At 41.8% G+C, this 17566-nt stretch overlaps 1 protein-coding gene across 1 annotated transcript; it reads left to right on the top strand.

Annotated features, from left to right (window-relative positions):
• The first annotated feature begins 1218 nt into the window (after nt 1–1218).
• Nucleotides 1219–3466, top strand: LOC128502232 (proprotein convertase subtilisin/kexin type 4-like). Its single transcript, XM_053471988.1, has one exon. It carries the CDS (start codon nt 1219–1221, stop codon nt 3397–3399), a length of 2181 nt encoding a protein of 726 aa, XP_053327963.1. The 3' UTR covers nt 3400–3466.
• Nucleotides 3467–17566: the final 14100 nt, after the last annotated feature.

Raw genomic sequence — 17566 nt, 5'->3', positions numbered from 1 at the left:
ACGTTGACGATTGAAACACATAATATAGGCATTTAGATTAATGTTAGTGTATATTCTCATTAAAATTAGGTCATCATGGAGGACCTTGTGGATCCCACAGGTGACCGTCCCCAGGGTTATATATGTGTGTGTATGCATTAGCTAACACTGTATCACACTGGGAAAAAAAAGAGATCATTAAATCATATTTAATTTTGTACAGGTAACATAGGAATAGAGTTTGACTGCAGACTCCGACCTTAATCAGTCCTTGGTCGCATCTTCACTCAGTCGTCGGGATAACAATATGCCGATCCCGTTCTTATCCCAAGACCTTGCTAGGACATACAGCTACATGCCATGGATTTGATGTTTTTATATCCAGAGCCATCTTGTTCAGTGTTCAAGGGTTGACCCTGCGACTGCTTGTCTTCTCGTGCCCTTTCTACACAATTTTTAACCCTTAATCAGGTCGCTTCTTTAAATGTCACTTTATTACTCTGTTATTTTATTACTCTTAGATTCTCTTGATAAGAGTCCCCAAGAGTTTTGTTTATATTACCACTTATGAAATACTTGGCATTATCTCTCTCTCTCTCTCTATATATATATATATATATATATACACATCTAACTCCACCATCCAAAAGTATGAGGTCACATAGAACTGTCTGAAAACAAATGTTGTCCATTAAAATAACATGAAATGCATCAGAAATACAGCACAGGCATCATTAATGTTATAAATGACTGAATGATTGTAGCTGAAAACGGCTGATTTTTCAGAGGCTCTTTATCACTCCCATCATTCCTGCGTTCCAACGGCACGTTGTGTTTGCTAATCCAAGTTTAACTTTAAAAGGCTAATCAATCGTTAGAAAACCCCTTTGCAATTGTTATTTTCCAAGTGAACCCATATTTTAGAATGGTAGTCTGTGTGTGATTATATATATAATGTGTGTGTTTGTGCATATATACCGTGTGTGTATATATATATATATATATATATATATATATATATATATATACATATATATATATATATCACACTGGTTCAAAATTATATACTGACATTAAAACTGTAAGCATTTTCTAGCCGGCTTGTCGCTGAGAGTTCCGAGCCCCGCCCTGCTATTGTGATGTAACATATGTGCCACGCCCTTCTACTGTGACATAGTGTAGGTTATAAAAGCACTGGCCGTTAGGCCAACAGATGCTTTTGTAAGCTGACAGTACAAGATGAGGAGCATAGCTCTGGTTTTCGTTGTTACTGTTCTGATCCATGTGATCTTTACTTTGGAGATTTACACAAATAGCTGGGCTGTGCACATACCCGATGGCTCTGTAGAGGCAGAACGTATTGCACAGAAATTCGGTTTCATCAACCTTGGGCAGGTGGTGCTTGGCAGTGATTTCTACCATCTATCTCATCGTGGCATTCAAAGGAAATCCTTCAGCCCTCACTGGGGTAGAAATATTCAACTGAAAAAAGAACCCAAGGTTAGCTGGTTTAAGCAGCAGATGCTGAAGAGAAGGGAGAAAAGACAGCCTGATATGGTTCCCACAGACCCCCTCTTCAGCTTGCAGTGGTACCTGGGTAAAAATCTTGACTTAGGCATCCAGGCTGCTTGGAACCGTGGATATACCGGACGAGGCGTGGTGGTGAGCGTTCTGGATGATGGGCTTGAAAAGGACCACCCCGATCTCGCATTAAACTATGATCCGGAAGCGAGTTATGATTTTAATGACGACGATCCTGACCCTCAGCCCCGATATAACTCATCTAATGAGAAGAACCACGGGACCCGCTGTGCAGGCGTGGTGGCTGCGGTTGCCAATAATGATATCTGCGGCGCTGGAGTAGCATACAACGCTAGAATAGGAGGTGTGCGAATGCTGGATGGGATAGTCACAGACATTGTTCAAGCTCAGTCGTTGAGTTTTAACCCACAGCATATTGACATTTATAGCGCCAGCTGGGGTCCCCCTGATGATGGAATGTTACTGGATGGACCAGATGAGTTGTCTTCTGAGGCTTTTTACAAAGGAATACTAAATGGCCGCCGTGGCCTTGGATCTATCTTTGTTTGGGCATCTGGAAACGGTGGCAGGAATGACAACTGCAACAGTGACGGCTTCTCCAACAGTATCTACACTATTGCTGTTGGGGGTGTCCCCAAACGTGGAACAGTCCCTTGGTACAGTGAGGCGTGTGCATGCAAACTTACAAGCGCTTACAGCAGCAGTGGTGGTGAGGAAGAGACTTTTATCACCACTGATATACGCCACACGTGTACAGATCAACACACCGGGACTTCAGCCGCCACTGCACTTGTTGCCGGGATCCTTGCTTTGGCATTGGAGGCAAACCCAGCTCTTACATGGAGGGATATACAACATATCGTGGTAAGAGCGTCCAGTCCTGCCCACCTAATGGCTGATGATTGGGTCATAAATGGAGTGGGAAGAAAAGTGAGCCACTTTTTCGGCTACGGACTCTTGCATGCTGGACGAGTAGTGGAGCTGGCCGAAACATGGGAGACAACGCAGCCTCAAAGAAAGTGCCTCATAACAATTGTGAGCACCCCCAAAAGAGTGCATTCAGATCTGATTTTGACTTACAATGTCACTGCCTGTTCTGGGTCCCCCAATCACATAATATCCCTTGAGCATGTCCAAGCCCAAATGTCCCTCAGCTACAGTCGCAGAGGTGACCTGGAAATCTATCTTACCAGTCCTATGGGCACCCGTTCTGTGCTGATGGGCAAGAGACCACATGATACCAGCACTGATGGGTACAGAGATTGGTCCTTCATGACCACACAATCTTGGGATGAAAATCCATTGGGCCTTTGGACCTTAGAATTTAGGAACAGAGGAAGCTACACCAACCACGGATATCTACTTCACGTCACGTTGATTTTGTACGGGACAGATGAACACATGATGTCCAGGAAAATCAAGAAGTCTGTCGTGAGAAAGTGTCTGAGGCGGGATAGAAATGGGTCGTGCATAGAATGTTTGGCACCATATTATACCTTTGGAAAGCTCTGTCTATCTTACTGCCCTGCCAAATACTTTAAGTCTACGCAGAGAGCGGAGGTGTCAGAGCCCAGCAGCTTTCACCTTGTTCGTTCTTGTGCCGCTTGCCACCCATCCTGCTTTACGTGTAAAGGGTCGTCTGCCAATAATTGCACTTCCTGTTCCCCTTTATACGAATATAATGGAAAAGACAACTCATGCGTAAGATCTGACTCCCCAAGTGTAGACTTACAGAACGCCTCATTCATCCGGATCCCTCAAACGACATTAGTGGCAGTGATAATGAGTGCGGCCATTGTAATGGTTATGGGAGCGCTGATGGTTTTCATTCACTGGTATCTACGAAAAAGATCACGAGTAGACCCCAGTCCCGTCTGATGGGCAACCACCGTGCTCTAAATCAGATCTGGAATCTGCGCAGGGACCCAACCTGACGCGGATAGCACTGTTACACCAATAAAATTCCTTTTACTATTTGGCAAAAATACCTTTTCCTTGCTATATTTTACAAATTTAGATTTTAAGTACCTGGAAATTTTATGTTGAATAATAAAACAATTAAACCGTGCTCGCATGCTTGAAGGAAAAGCTTAGACCGATCTCAGATTTCATATCTTGTGTGGATTCCAAAACAAGAATCAAGCATTCTATAGCAATGCACATTGATTAAAGATTGGAAATACATCATTTTTATGTGACTTAATGTCACCACTGACATGTTTTTTTTTTTTGCATTTAAGTGACTTAAAAGTTATGTAATAGCCCAGAGGCTATTCCACTTTACATCACACGTAATCATACAGAAAAATATTTTGTTATATCTTACAGAAAATATATTTTGAGCATGAATGTCTATGTGTAAGGGTGAGTGAGCATGAATGTCTCTGTAACAGTGTATGTGAGCATGAATGTCTATGTGTAAGGGTGAGGGAGCATGAATGTCTCTGTAACAGTGTATGTGAGCATGAATGTCTATGTGTAAGGGTGAGTGAGCGTGGATAAAGTATTATATATTGGAAACAATATTTATTTTATTCAACAATCGTTTTGCTTCAGATAATAAACATATAGACAGTGTTATGAGAATCCACACGAATTCCGTATAGTGATGTCCGGATCATGAACGAATCGTTCATTTGATCCGGTTCTTTTTAGTGATCCGGATGAATCGGTTCACTAGACTGAACGATTCATTTGTAGCGGTTCAGTCTGTGAATCATGCAGCTGTAACCTGATCCTAGAGCTGTGAGTCATCTGCAGAACACTCAGACACAGACTCTGGGGTCAGGTTACTGTTCATTAATTCATAGAGTCAGAGAGTCGTTCAAAGAGTCGAATGATCCGAAGAGTCGAATGATCCGAAGAGTCGAATGAACTGAATCTTACAGAGATCCGGATCTTACAAGGCTCCGAATCTTACAGAGATTCGAATCATTCAGAGAATATTACTGATACCATACTTTTATAAATAAATACATTAATAATGTTCACACTGCCCCCAGGATTTAGATTCCCCTGAGTTTGCCCCCATGTACCTATAACTGCACCTACAGTTAACTTTATTAAATTAATTAAATTAACCCTCAGTCATCAGCATAAAATTAACCCTTATACCCCATTAACCATAACTGCCCCTGAAATTAACCGTAAAGATCCCATTAACCATAACGGCCCCTGAAATTAACCCTAAAGACCCCATTAACCATAACGGCCCCTGAAATTAACCCTAAATACTCCATTAACCATAACTGCCCCTAAATTAATTGCATATACTCCAGATAAATTACCTAATAAATTGGTATGGTTGATGGGGTCTTTAGTGTTAATTTAGGGGCAGTTATGCTTAATGGGGTGTTTAGGGATAATTTAGGGGCAGTTATGCTTAATGGGGTCTTTAGTGTTAATTTAGGGGCAGTTATGCTTAATGAGGTGTTTAGGGTTAATTTGGGGGCAGTAATGCTTAATGGGGTCTTTAGTGTTAATTTAGGGGCAGTTATGCTTAATGAGGTGTTTAGGGTTAATATGGGGGTAGTTATGCTTAATGGGGTCTTTAGTGTTAATTTAGGGGCAGTTATGCTTAATGAGGTGTTTAGGGTTAATTTGGGGGCAGTTATGCTTAACGGGGTGTTTAGGGTTAATTTAGGGGCAGTTATGCTTAATGGGGTGTTTAGGGTTAATTTGGGGGCAGTTATGGTTAATGGGGTGTTAAGGGTTAATTTTAGGGGCAGTCATGGTTGATGGGGTGTTAAGGGTTAATTTTAGGGGCAGTCATGGTTGATGGGGTGTTTAGGGTTAATTTAATGGTGAGGGTTAATTTAATTAATTTAATAAAGTTAGCTTAAGGTGCAGTTGCAGGTAAAGGGGAATGTAAATCCTGGGGGCAGTGATTATTAATGTATTTATTTATAACAGTATGGTGATATTCTCTGAATGATTAGAATGCCAATGAAGGCAGAGAGTCGTTCAAAGATCCGGATCTTACAATGATCCGGATGTTACAGTGATCCGGATCTTACAGTGATCCGGATCACTGTAAGATTCGGATCCCTGTAAGATCCGAATCTTTGAACGACTCTCTGCCTTCATTGACATCACTGGAGGCAGGGGGGAGGATTCATTATGAAAGGGGCGGGGCCAATCGTTAGTGTGCCTGCACGGAGTTACTGGAAAACAGTAACTCCGTGCAGGCACACTGAGTGATCCGAAGATCCGGATCATGAATCGGATCATTTCAGTGAACGAATCGAAATGATCCGATTCACTTTAATGATCCGAACTTCCCATCACTAATCACAAAGAGACCGAACGAAGCGTCAACTAATTTCGGCCGTCCCCTACTGCGCATGCGCGAAATCGGAAGTTTGCGCATGCGCAGTTCGATTCGGGCCACCCCTACTGCGCATGCGCAAACTTCCAGTTTCGCGCGTGCGCAGTTCGATTCGGCCCGCGCCCCTACTGCGCATTTGCGCAAACTTGCGATTTTGCGCATGCGCAGTTCGATTCAGCCCGGTCCCTACTGCGCATGCGCGAAACCGGAAGTTGGCGCATGCGCAGTAGGGGTGGGGCCGACTCGAACTGCGCATGCGCAAACTTCCGATTTCCCGCATGCGCAGTAGGGTCCGGGCCGAATCGCACTGCGCATGCGCAGTAGGGGGCAGGCCGAAGTGCACTTCGCTGTGATGTTTGCCTACTTGGTCGGGACTTCCGGTTTCACTAAGACGGAGCAGGAATGAATGAGAGGAGACCGCATGAAGTGAGAGTCGGTTGAGGTAAAGAAGCAGGCAGGAGAGAGGCTGGGAGGCCGTCCAGGAGTCTTTAAATCAGCTTTCAGTGAAAAGAAGAGCGCAGGGGCAGTGTGTGTGTAACTGGACAGGGGGTAAGTGAATGGGGGGAACACAGTACCAGTACGGGGGTACATTAAATTTACCCCCTCCCTCCCCAGGGCACACCAGCTATAGAAATGTTTCGTAATACCATAAATGTATGCAAATTTGACAACATGCTGCATGTATTTCTGTAACTCTTTATTAAATTATCACATCATTAAACGTATTGTTTAATATTAAAATAAAATATATTCCGTATTCAAAGAGCTGACTCAGTTTTACAGTACAGTACAATAATGAAACGCATTTAATGGAAGACGTAGCTGATGATATGTATCAGAGATGGAACCCACACCTGCTGGGCGGTGGACCCTCATTGCGTCTGCTCCCTCGTCTAGGATTCCTGTGATTGCTCCGTCGTTCTTACAGAGAGTGGGGTGCCCCCGCATGGTGTATTCTACAGACTGTCTACATCGATTAATATATAAATGCCAAGACTATCAACACCCTGATGTCACATATCATTTATACTGAAACGCGGCTACTGGATTGTTTCCTGTTGGTTCACAGAATTCAGTCCATTAAATGTAACAAAAACACATTCCGTAAAACACCATGAAATTTGAAACCGGAGATGTTCAAAACAGATTTTGTTTTTTATTTTTGAAAGAAAATGAAACAATATCTTCTCCAGAGGACGGGGTGGTACCTTCTTGCCCGGGGTACAGGTAAAGCCAGGTGGTCCCCCCGGCTTCGTGTCAGAACTATTCTTCTTCCAAATGACGAGCTTGATGACACGTCATACCTTCTCTTTTCTTCATGTATTGAACATACATACTGCGGGTCTGTATTAAAATCCAGGCACCGTTTCTAAACGCGGCTCTGGGGAAAGAAGCCGTTGGTTTCTCTATTGTGAAATACAAGCATACTGATGGTTTAGTCCCACTGTATGGCCATGTATTGCTTAGCCCGCCACTACGCCAAAGTACCTCAATTCGGCGGGTCCTAACCTAGTGTTATTGCTTACCATGGGGCAATTTTTAACTGGACACATAAATGTTACACGATGCTGAGCAACAAGTAAAATGTACCGTCTGTGGGATTCAGTGACGGCCCTACAGTAATTGATATAATTTGTGGAAGAACATACAGATGCTATACCCTACTGGGCAGCACTTTACATACGATGGCCAGCACCATGTGACATTTACACGTCAGGTTAAAAATGGCTGAACTGTATCTATCCTACATTCATATCAGACTAACTACAGATCTAAAAATACTTATCTATGATGAAAAAACTGAGGATTCCGTCGCAATAAATGGCCATTCTTATTCTACGCATGCAATAAAATTACTATCTATATACTGATATGTAAACTTATTTATAATGATATTTACTACTAGATGTCATTTATATTATATATAAGCAAGTAAGCTACAGTTTATCTACTTATGATATCAATATATTTTACAGGGATCACATATATAGATATATATATATATATATATATATATATAAACAAATTTTTTTATTTTTGTTTTTTTTGTATTTTTTTGTATTTTTTTATATTTAATTTCTATTATAAATAAAATATAAATATTCTATAAATATGTTGTTAAACTTAACACTATTAGATACTAGTCTAACACATTTCAACATTTCATTCAAGAAACACATTAATCTAAGACATAGTACAAAAAAGTATGTATAAAACATGTATATTTTTTTTATTTTTTTAAAAAAATAGTATATAAATCTATATTTTTTTATATTTAAAGCTATACGGCACGTATATAAAACATATGGAAGATAAAACATAACATTACTAAATTGCCTTTTATAAGACAAACAAGTATAAGCATATATAAACTTACTTAACACATACCGCTAATCTTATCAGTGCCCTAAAACACCCTGGATTTAGTCACACTATATCTATATATATTTTAGCCCGTCACTATGCCAAAGTACCCCGTCACCCACAGAGGTACTTAATAATGGTATACAAAGAGGGGTATAAATTACAGGAGAGACACAGGGGTATTAAAGGGGCAGTCATGCCCGCAATGTTTCTTTAAGGGATTAGTGAAGCAAATCTTTTTCTTCACTAATCCCTACCTTTCTGTTTATGCATGCGCAGGTATTGGGAGCACATGTTCCCATTACCTCTATGGCTGAACATGCATTTGTTATTTCAATAGAGAAAAATGGTCACATGGTAAGCAATACAGCTAGGTTAGGACTCTCCATACTAGAGTACTTGGCTATAGTGAGGGCTGCAGCTATATAGTCTGACTAAATCCCAATTTTTGCTCTACATACCTGGGAAAACGTAATCCCCCGGAGATCTCTCCATTCTTCTCCATTCTTTATTTCCTGCCCCGTGGGAAAAGTCCATCACTCCCAGGCTCTTGGTACGGAGTGTCCCTCACCGACATGTTCTTCAACAGGCCTATTCCCTATTAACGAGCGCTTGCGAGTTGGGAAATAATGACAAAAATTCATTAAAGCCAACTCATATTAGCACTCTGGGAAAAAAAACAATTTGCATGCAGGAGGTGTGAGCGTGTGTGAGTGAAAACATTTTAAAAAGCAGGCAACTCACAAATTCACTAATTTCCTAGTTGCCTGAAACTTTAAATTATGTTTCTACTCACAAACCTAACTCCCACCTCCATCCGCTGCATTAAAAACAAAATAGAAGTCCCGGCGATGATCCATGAAGTCCTCGCTCAGCCCATGGTGAGTGTCGGCAGCGCTCTTGTTGATGAGTTGGCGAGTACAGCTGCTTGTCTCAAAAGGTTTCTACAGGCGCTGAGCTTACATCGGAGAAATGGATAAGGAGGCATTATTAGGAGGTTGACAGGATGATCTTCTTGATGAAGAGAGACGGTGACTCCTGTTAGAGAGGTGAAGAGAGTTGATCTCCATAAAGTTGGGAGAGAGCAGTTTTCTTCCTATAGTGATGGGGAGAGCAGATGGTGGTGCTCTGGAGGGAGAGCTGGACAGAGCGGCATTTCCTGATGATGTTGATGGCAGCTGAATATTTAGAGAGGTGGACAGTGCCGGTGTTGATCGATGTTTCTAGAGCTGTTGTTGTAGCTCTTGTTGAAGGTACACTTGGAGTCAGGGCCGGCCCAAGGCAAAATGCCGCCTTATACTTACCTTTCACCAGTCCTGCGGCGAGTCTCCCTGTTCGGTCTCGGTTGCCCCACTCGGCTCCATTGTCGGGCTGGCCCTGCTTGGAGTGTATACTGGGCTACATCTTGTTGAAGAGTGGACCGGTGTGATCAGATGTCCCACGCCGGGCTAGTAAAGGAAAAGCCATTAAACAGCGTTTGTTCCTTGCTGAAAGGCGTCTTCTTGGCCTCTGTTGATGAGATGGCTTTTCCGTCTATTACCGGTAGAAAGCCGTCCAGTGATGGCTATGAAGAAAACATAAAAAACTCACTTTAGTAAAATCCACAACAAAAACATAAAGCAAAATAAATTGTAATGATTTCAATCCATCATTTTAAAACGACACAATGTGGGCTGCATAGGCTGGCATAGATGGGCTCAGTATGTAGTGCCGTCTAGTGTCCAACACACACAACAAAGTTTTGTGGATGTGGACAGGCAAGAAAAGTACACAAAAAGAGACACATAACATTGAGGTCAAAGCTTGTTTATCTACGCAGCAGATATCACCATTCTTAACCGATCTCCATAACCCGCAGGTCCTACTGCATTCCCCTCTTCACAATCTGTTTATTACGCTATAAAGCTAACTAATCGTATGATACATACACTCGCCATTTACTAGTATATATTTCTGTCGATGTACTTACTGTGATTGGTGAGACGGGTGGATCTAATGTCCCGGCCTCCAGCTTCTCCCAGTCAATGGACTGGAAAAAAGGATCTTCTCGGATGTGGCCAGTTGCCCCCAACCGCCTGGACGGTTTCTTGCAGAGGAGCTGTAAAGAGAAACAAGGAGCGATTATTAATAGATGATATGGATACAGCGGTGTTACCCGAGAGACAACAATATCTTCAGTTGAAGGATGTAACTATGTAACAAAGTATGTAACTTTCCATCTCTTGCTGTTGGCCAAATAAAAGACTGCATAAAACTGTTACATATAACACCTTATTATCACATAACGTTATTTCATGGCGCCTGATTATACCTACCTTTACTAGCAGGTGTCTGGTGTCAGCGCTCAGGTACTCGGGATAGTGCGGTGTGTCCTGAAGTGTTGATCTGACCACCATGTCACTGCTGTGGCCGCAATAAAACGGTTCTTCATCTGTGGCCATCTGATATAAGATCACTCCAAACGACCACCAGTCCACCGCAGCGTCGTATCTTTTTCCTTTCAGCATCTGCGGAAAACAAAAAATAAAAGTTTCATTAGCCATTCACTTAAAAAGCTTCGTAGTGATGAACGCTCCGGTATTAATGACGTTTTGATAATAGTTATACATGCCGGTCCTGTTTAGTATTAATTACCTCCGGTGCGATGTAGCCTAATGTTCCAGCATATCCTCTTGCTTTTGTTTTGCCGAAAATGCCCTCCAACGCCAGTCCAAAATCGGCGATCTTCAGGTGTCCTGTGCTGTCCAGAAGGATGTTTTCAGGTTTCAGGTCTCTGGAAAGAGAATAAATATAAACAGATATATAATAATAAAATATTAAAGCTTAAATACCTAAGTTAATGGTGTGATGGGGAAAGAACAGAGAGTTTAAACTATAAAGTGTTAACGCTATTACTCACCGATGAATAATTCCTCTCGAGTGCAGATATTGCAGTCCGCATACTATCTCCGCGGCAAAGAATCTGCAAAGATCAGAACATTTATCAAATAGAATGCCTTAAACATGAATACATTCCTAGCAGGATAACGCTGTCTGGGTTAACCCCTGTAATTTTCATTTATTTCCTTTACATGTTAACCCTGCCGCTGACACATTCTAAAATATTCCATTCTCTCATTCTCTTCATTCACAGAAAAACTGTTTTCCCTACAAAACCCCAACAAGCCATACGTTAGAGTGCGGAGATCCAGCTTCCCGTTCTGTTCCAGGTAGGAAAACAGGTCCCCTCCGTTCACGTATTCCATCACAAAGAAGAGATGGTCCTGTGTAAGAAGTGAATTATAATTAATTAAAAACCAATTAACGTTCAGCTCTCATCCTGGATACACTATACATTTTTATTTAGTTAACCCACCCCACTTTAGGAAAACTCTAGCGACTGCTTGGCAAGGGGTGTATAAAATCACTTTAAATCCGAGTGAGAAAGCATTTTAATAAATTATGGGCCAGTATCTGAATGTTCCAGTAACATAAAGGTCCATTTACGTGATTCCCATACCTTGGATTGGAAGGTGCCGTACGCCTGGGTCAGGAAGGAACTTCCACTTGCGATTTCAAGGACCCTCCGTTCCACAAAGATGCTCTCTCTCAGAGATCCCAGCATGGCTCTCTTCTTCACAACCTTGATGGCCAATTTTTTGTTGTTCCTCACGTCTGAAGCCAACCAGACCTGGAAGAGAGAAGGAAGAGATAGCTACCTGCACGCCACAAATCAATCATGGGGAAGAGCAAAGAAACCTACTGAACAAACGCCCAGCATCAGGTGTGATTGTAGAAATAGTAGAAGATGTAGACAAATCCAAACTCTGTGCCCCATTCTCTCTGCCCCGTTGTACCTCCTACATGCCCAATCTGACCCCAACACCCCAACCCAGGGCAGAGTTCAAACACCATAAGATGTGAGCCCTAAGACAATGATCCAGCGATGTCCCTGAAGAGTAAAATCTATGTTATTTATACCTCTATGATATATATTACTGGCCTATAGAACATTTTACACGTCAATAGTCATAAAACATTTCAAATGATTTTATTTGTGTTATTGTTGCAATTCCGTGTAAAAAATAAAAAGTTACATCTATGGCTGTGAAGTCATAACTCTCTTTGTTTTGTGTATGGATTTTGGCTTTGGTGAGAATTATTATGAAGTGGAAACAATTGTAACAATGAAAAGGTTGGGAAATGGAATTGAAGTAGTAAAAATATAGTTAAAACGAAAAGGAAACGGATATTAAGTTGTGCCGTTTAAGGACATAAAACAGAAGCGCTGTAATTGTCATTTTATACAAATATTTCCTCACACATAAAGATCTGGGAGTTGTTCGGGTTTCTGCGATACAGAGAATCTTTGGGGTTTAATCAGTAAGATGAGAGTTGTCGGGCTGAGCTGGCCCTGTATAATGCATAATTCAGCGGGTGAGGAGACTTTGAAGAAATCTGTCTGATTTAAGCTCTTCGGTCCGGGTAAATCAAACACAGAACAGAGGCAGCATCTTAATTAAACCAACATATGGTAAAAATGGCAAAAACAATACAGTCTTTGGATACGAAAACTCTTGGCAGGGAAGGGGTTAAAATGAAGGGCAGAAGATCACCTGGGTTGGACCTTCATAACGTATGGTGACGTCAAGGAGTTAAAACTGCAAACATCCTGCAAACTCTCCTGTCAGCTCTCGCTTTAGTTAATAAACCCCTTTGACTGCTTATTATACTGTAATCAACAAATTCAAATCCTTTTACAGAAAACCCTTCCAGGGGCATTTGTAACAGACCCAGGGGGTATCAGTGACTCTGACAGAGTATGTGCCGTCAGCTATGAGATGGGGATCGCCAAAGCAAGGCATCAAGTAAATGAGACTGTCTTATTATTAGTATTTAACGTATAGCGCCATGCTATTCCGCAGCGCTGTACAATGGGTCTTATAGAAACATTCTGCTTTTTTCACTGAAGGGATGAATTTTATTCACTAAAAATCCCACTAATTTCTTTCACATTATGTGCAGATTCCTTCCGCTCTATGGCATCGCATGAGCCGGCGTCTGATACACGTCGCATTATGCTGGACCAACGCGACCATCCTGCAGGAGTAACTGGTCAGGGTCGGCCCTCCATGACATCATGAAATCAGTGACTTATTGCTTCATCGAACCTCAGCTTAATGAATAAACGCCAGAGTGGCATTATAGATATATTTACAGTATATATCTCTACTATACATGAACGGACGCAATACCAGATATCACAGCTGACGGAATACCTGCTACCCTTTTAAATGGTTTAGAAGCTGAGATTGTTCCATATGAAAGAGCAAATTTGTTAAAGACGATCCCTTTATTGGCAGACTGCGGTATAACGGATTGCAAGCTTTTTAGACTCTCTATGTCTTTTATTCAGCTTATTATTCCTATGTACAATATGTCTGAAGAAGAGACCTAGATAGTCTTCAAAGCTTGCAATCCATTATACTTCAGTTGGCCAATATAGGTATCATTTTTATTTGTACGGCTCACGCGGTGAAGCTCTATAGTCTATACCGCTGCTCCATACGACGAGTCCGTCACAATCCTCACACCTGTTGGGCTTGCAGGTTAATCTGATATGGAGGGAATTTGTTACCTCATGAGGTCCCCTACAGTAAGGAGTAATACAGCGAGGGGATTTAAATATACAGAGGACGGGCAATAGGCAAACGGCTTCCCCAATCCGAAAGAGAGACAGGAGATGTGACAGAAACATTTAAATACATGAACGGGAGGAGAAACGTTAGGACATCATTATCTGAAACTAGAGGTACAGAGGCATAGATATTATATATGGAAGTTTACTTTACTGAGAGAGTAATAGATAAGGGGAACAGCCTTCCAGAAGAAGACCACTAAAATAGTGCCAGAATTTAAACATACATGGGAGGAGCGCAAAGATATCCTGAATCTAAGACGAGACAAAGAACTGATTAAGGATCCAGTCTTTACAGCAGGAATAAAACAACTCACAAACTCACAGACATCAAATACCAACATTAAAATAAATACAAACAATATAAACATGCGGAGGTAAATCTAATATAAGCATTAAAAACAAAAACACCCAGAAGTGTAAAAGAATCTTTATTTCGTGTCATTACTGTTGGAAGTAACACCGGGTGAAGCCATCACATAACATGATAAATACTTTTCACATTTAGCTAAATGGATGGAAATAATCGCTCTTCCCAATTCCATTTGTAGCGAAGAAATGTAAAACTCATATGAAGGAGGAAAGCGGGCAGTAAGTATCGCAGTCAGGAAGAACAGGGAGCTTTCTTCTAACATGGTAATGAAAAGCAAAATCTGGGGTTCTGTCTAAACCCGACGGCGGGATAAAGTGTGAATATTGGTGCAATCACCGCAGTCTCTTATTACAGGACTCTGTATACAATATAAGTAGAGTTTCTGCTCTATCTTTATGAACGTTCATCAGCAGAAGGTCACGAGGACACGGAGCAGACTCAGTAGTGTCAGTTGGAGAGCAATCAACAGTAATTAACGTAATACTTTTAACGAATCTCAATGTATTTCATATATAAAATGTAACTAATAAATCCTCCAACCATCCTCAGGGGACGATGTCTGTAATTCCCTGACTTCCATCACGGTGTAAGCAGACAGTGTGAGCCTCATCACCCTGACATTAACAGCACAGACATCACGCGGATAAAACAAATACAGATATTTCATTTTATTATTATCTTTTATTTATATATCGCCAACAATCTACGCAGAACTTCTTACATACATTCAGGGGGAACGGAGAAACTAGAATAGACCAACAAACCGATACATTAGGTAAAGAGGGCCCTGCTTCTTACAATACGTATATTCGGTGGGAACGGAGAAACTAGAATAGACCGACAAACCGATACATTAGGTAAAGAGGGCTCTGCTTCTTACAATACTTATATTCAGGGGGACGGAGAAACTAGAATAGACAGACAATCCGATACATTAGGTAAAGAGAGGCCTGCTCACCAGCTTAAGAAGTGAGTAATCTTTACATACCTTCCCGTAGGAGCCCTCTCCAAGCAGGTGATGGAACGAAAACCTCTCCAGTGGAAAAGATATCCTCGTTCTCTTTCCAATGGCATCCTCCAAATTTCCCGTTCTTCGCCTTTTAGCGTCGCTCCTCATCTCTGCACCTGTTGTTGATTGGGTCTTCTTTCTCTTCTTGATCTCTGCCGTCTTCATTTGACCTGCTGAAGTCTCTCCATAGATGGCCGGGTCTTCCAGGGTCTTCTCCAACGACGGATCCTTCTTGCTTCTTTCCATTTTGTGTTGGATGATGTAGCCACACCACCAACAAAAAAAGTGAATAAAATCTTCTGCTGTGAAGAGTCACTTCTTTAACACAGGGACGTATTGAAGAAAGTGGCTGCACTGCCTTAGCATCAGTTGAAAGTCAGGCATGTGCCAGAATTCCGTGACAGTTGGTAAGGCTCATGCTGCAGTGCAATGTATCTCCTGCTGTTTGTATGGATTCAAACAGCTATATTAGTGGGTCAATATGTATTTTTAACAACTTTTCTGTATATTTTAACAATTTTGCCATCCTTAATAAGGTAGAGACACAATATACACATTAGGGACATTAGACATTTAAAGTATTTGAGAAAATACAGGCGAGGAGACGGCATGTATAGAATAATATGAATATTATGAGTGGCTGAACAAGTTATTTTTTACAATAAAACAGAAATATTTAGCAAAATGATTTAAAAAATACACTTTGCTCTTTTTACAAGGCTGGATAAGAAGAAATCTATATTTTTCTGAATATGGGACACACTTCTTGACCCGACCTGTGGCATTTAAAGTACTTGTCCAATGTTCCAGGCCTACAAAAGGAATTCCGTCAGAGATAGTGTCTCAGGACCCCGCGGTGCGCACGCTGCCTTATGATTCTCTACGTTACGATTTCATCCCGCATGGTTTTATCAAGATTAACAAAATTGTGGTCTCTGGTCTCTATATTCAGCACCATGGTCAGTAACATAGAATCCCAAACCTATATTTACTGTGATGGAGAAAGAGAGAAAGTCTTCAGAGGGATTTCAACAAAGTATCCAGTCTGGTTACCTACAGACCTGCTGTTAGCAATCAAACTCCTATCATGCTAAGTCAGCCAGTACATGCTGAAACCTAGCTAGCTGCCCCCCTTGTCTATTGATGCTGCCAGCAGTATGGGGTCTGCCCATCACTTACAGCCACCCTGTACCAGCATACACTGGCTGACTTGGCATGATAGGAGTGTGATTGCTAACAGCAATCACAGTCCCATCCTGCCTAGGTTCCAGCATTTACTGGTTGGATGTGTAAGTGCTGGAACCTAGGCATGATGGGACTTTGATTGCAGTTAGCAATCACACTCCTATCATGCCAAGTCAGCCAGTACATGCTAAAACCTAGCTAGCTGCCCCCTTGTGTATTGATGCTGCCAGCAGTATGGGGTCTACACATGACTTACAGCCACCCTGTACCAGCATGTACTGGCTGACCTGGCATGATAGGAATGTGATTGCTAACAGCAATCACAGCAAGCACAGTCCTATCATGCCTAGGTACCAGCATTTACTGGTTGTCTGGGTATGATAGGAGTGTGATTGCTGTGTGGGCATTAACTTTGCTGGATTTGTGCCCCTGATGCCATTATATAGTCTGCAGGGCCTCTCAGCGAGGTGTTTAAGTAACATCCTTTTCCACAGAAAATCAACCATAAATATACTCGTTATGATAGAGCGGCACATTAACGTCTTAACAATGAGTTCCGCCATTGAGTTCTAGCGTTCTCTGGGGCAGGTCAACCATAGCCTGCTTATAAACTCTTCATGTCACCCAGGCCATGTATTCTGTATAATATATATGGATAGGATCTGTGTGTCTCCCCATATTCTGCCAGGTTCCCACTTAATGTAATGCAGAATATGAGCCCCGGGGGAACGTGTCGGTGTAAAGCTAATATTGCACTTTAGATGGGTTTAGGTGTTTGGGCTCTCCGGTGGAGCACTTGTAGAGTAGGCTGGCCCACTGCTCCGCTCCACATTTTGGATGTTGCTGGGAGACTGCAGGTGAGGAGTCCGGTTCCAGCGTTCCGGTGCCCTGGTTTACCTCACCTGTAAAGATAATTAATTACAAGAGCTGTTAAGTACTTCCTGCCAAGGAGGCAGCCTGGGTTTAACTTCCTGTGAAGTGTTTGGAAGCTGCTGAGAGGTAATGATGTTGGGACGTGGAAAGGCAAATCCGGCAATTAATGTTGTTTAGTTATTGCTCAGTAGAGCAAGGATTTTGTGTCATTTTCGGTACATTTGGCTGTAACTTGTT

The sequence above is a fragment of the Spea bombifrons genome, chromosome 7 (assembly GCF_027358695.1).
Source record: "Spea bombifrons isolate aSpeBom1 chromosome 7, aSpeBom1.2.pri, whole genome shotgun sequence".
Classification (NCBI taxonomy): domain Eukaryota; kingdom Metazoa; phylum Chordata; class Amphibia; order Anura; family Pelobatidae; genus Spea; species Spea bombifrons.
Note: the sequence above shows the minus strand (reverse complement) of the source record. Positions and strands in the feature narration are given on the sequence as shown.

Bases quoted from the DNA above. Each gene is read 5' to 3' on its own strand.
- LOC128502232 (XM_053471988.1), top strand. From the start codon at position 1,219: ATGAGGAGCATAGCTCTGGTTTTCGTTGTTACTGTTCTGATCCATGTG.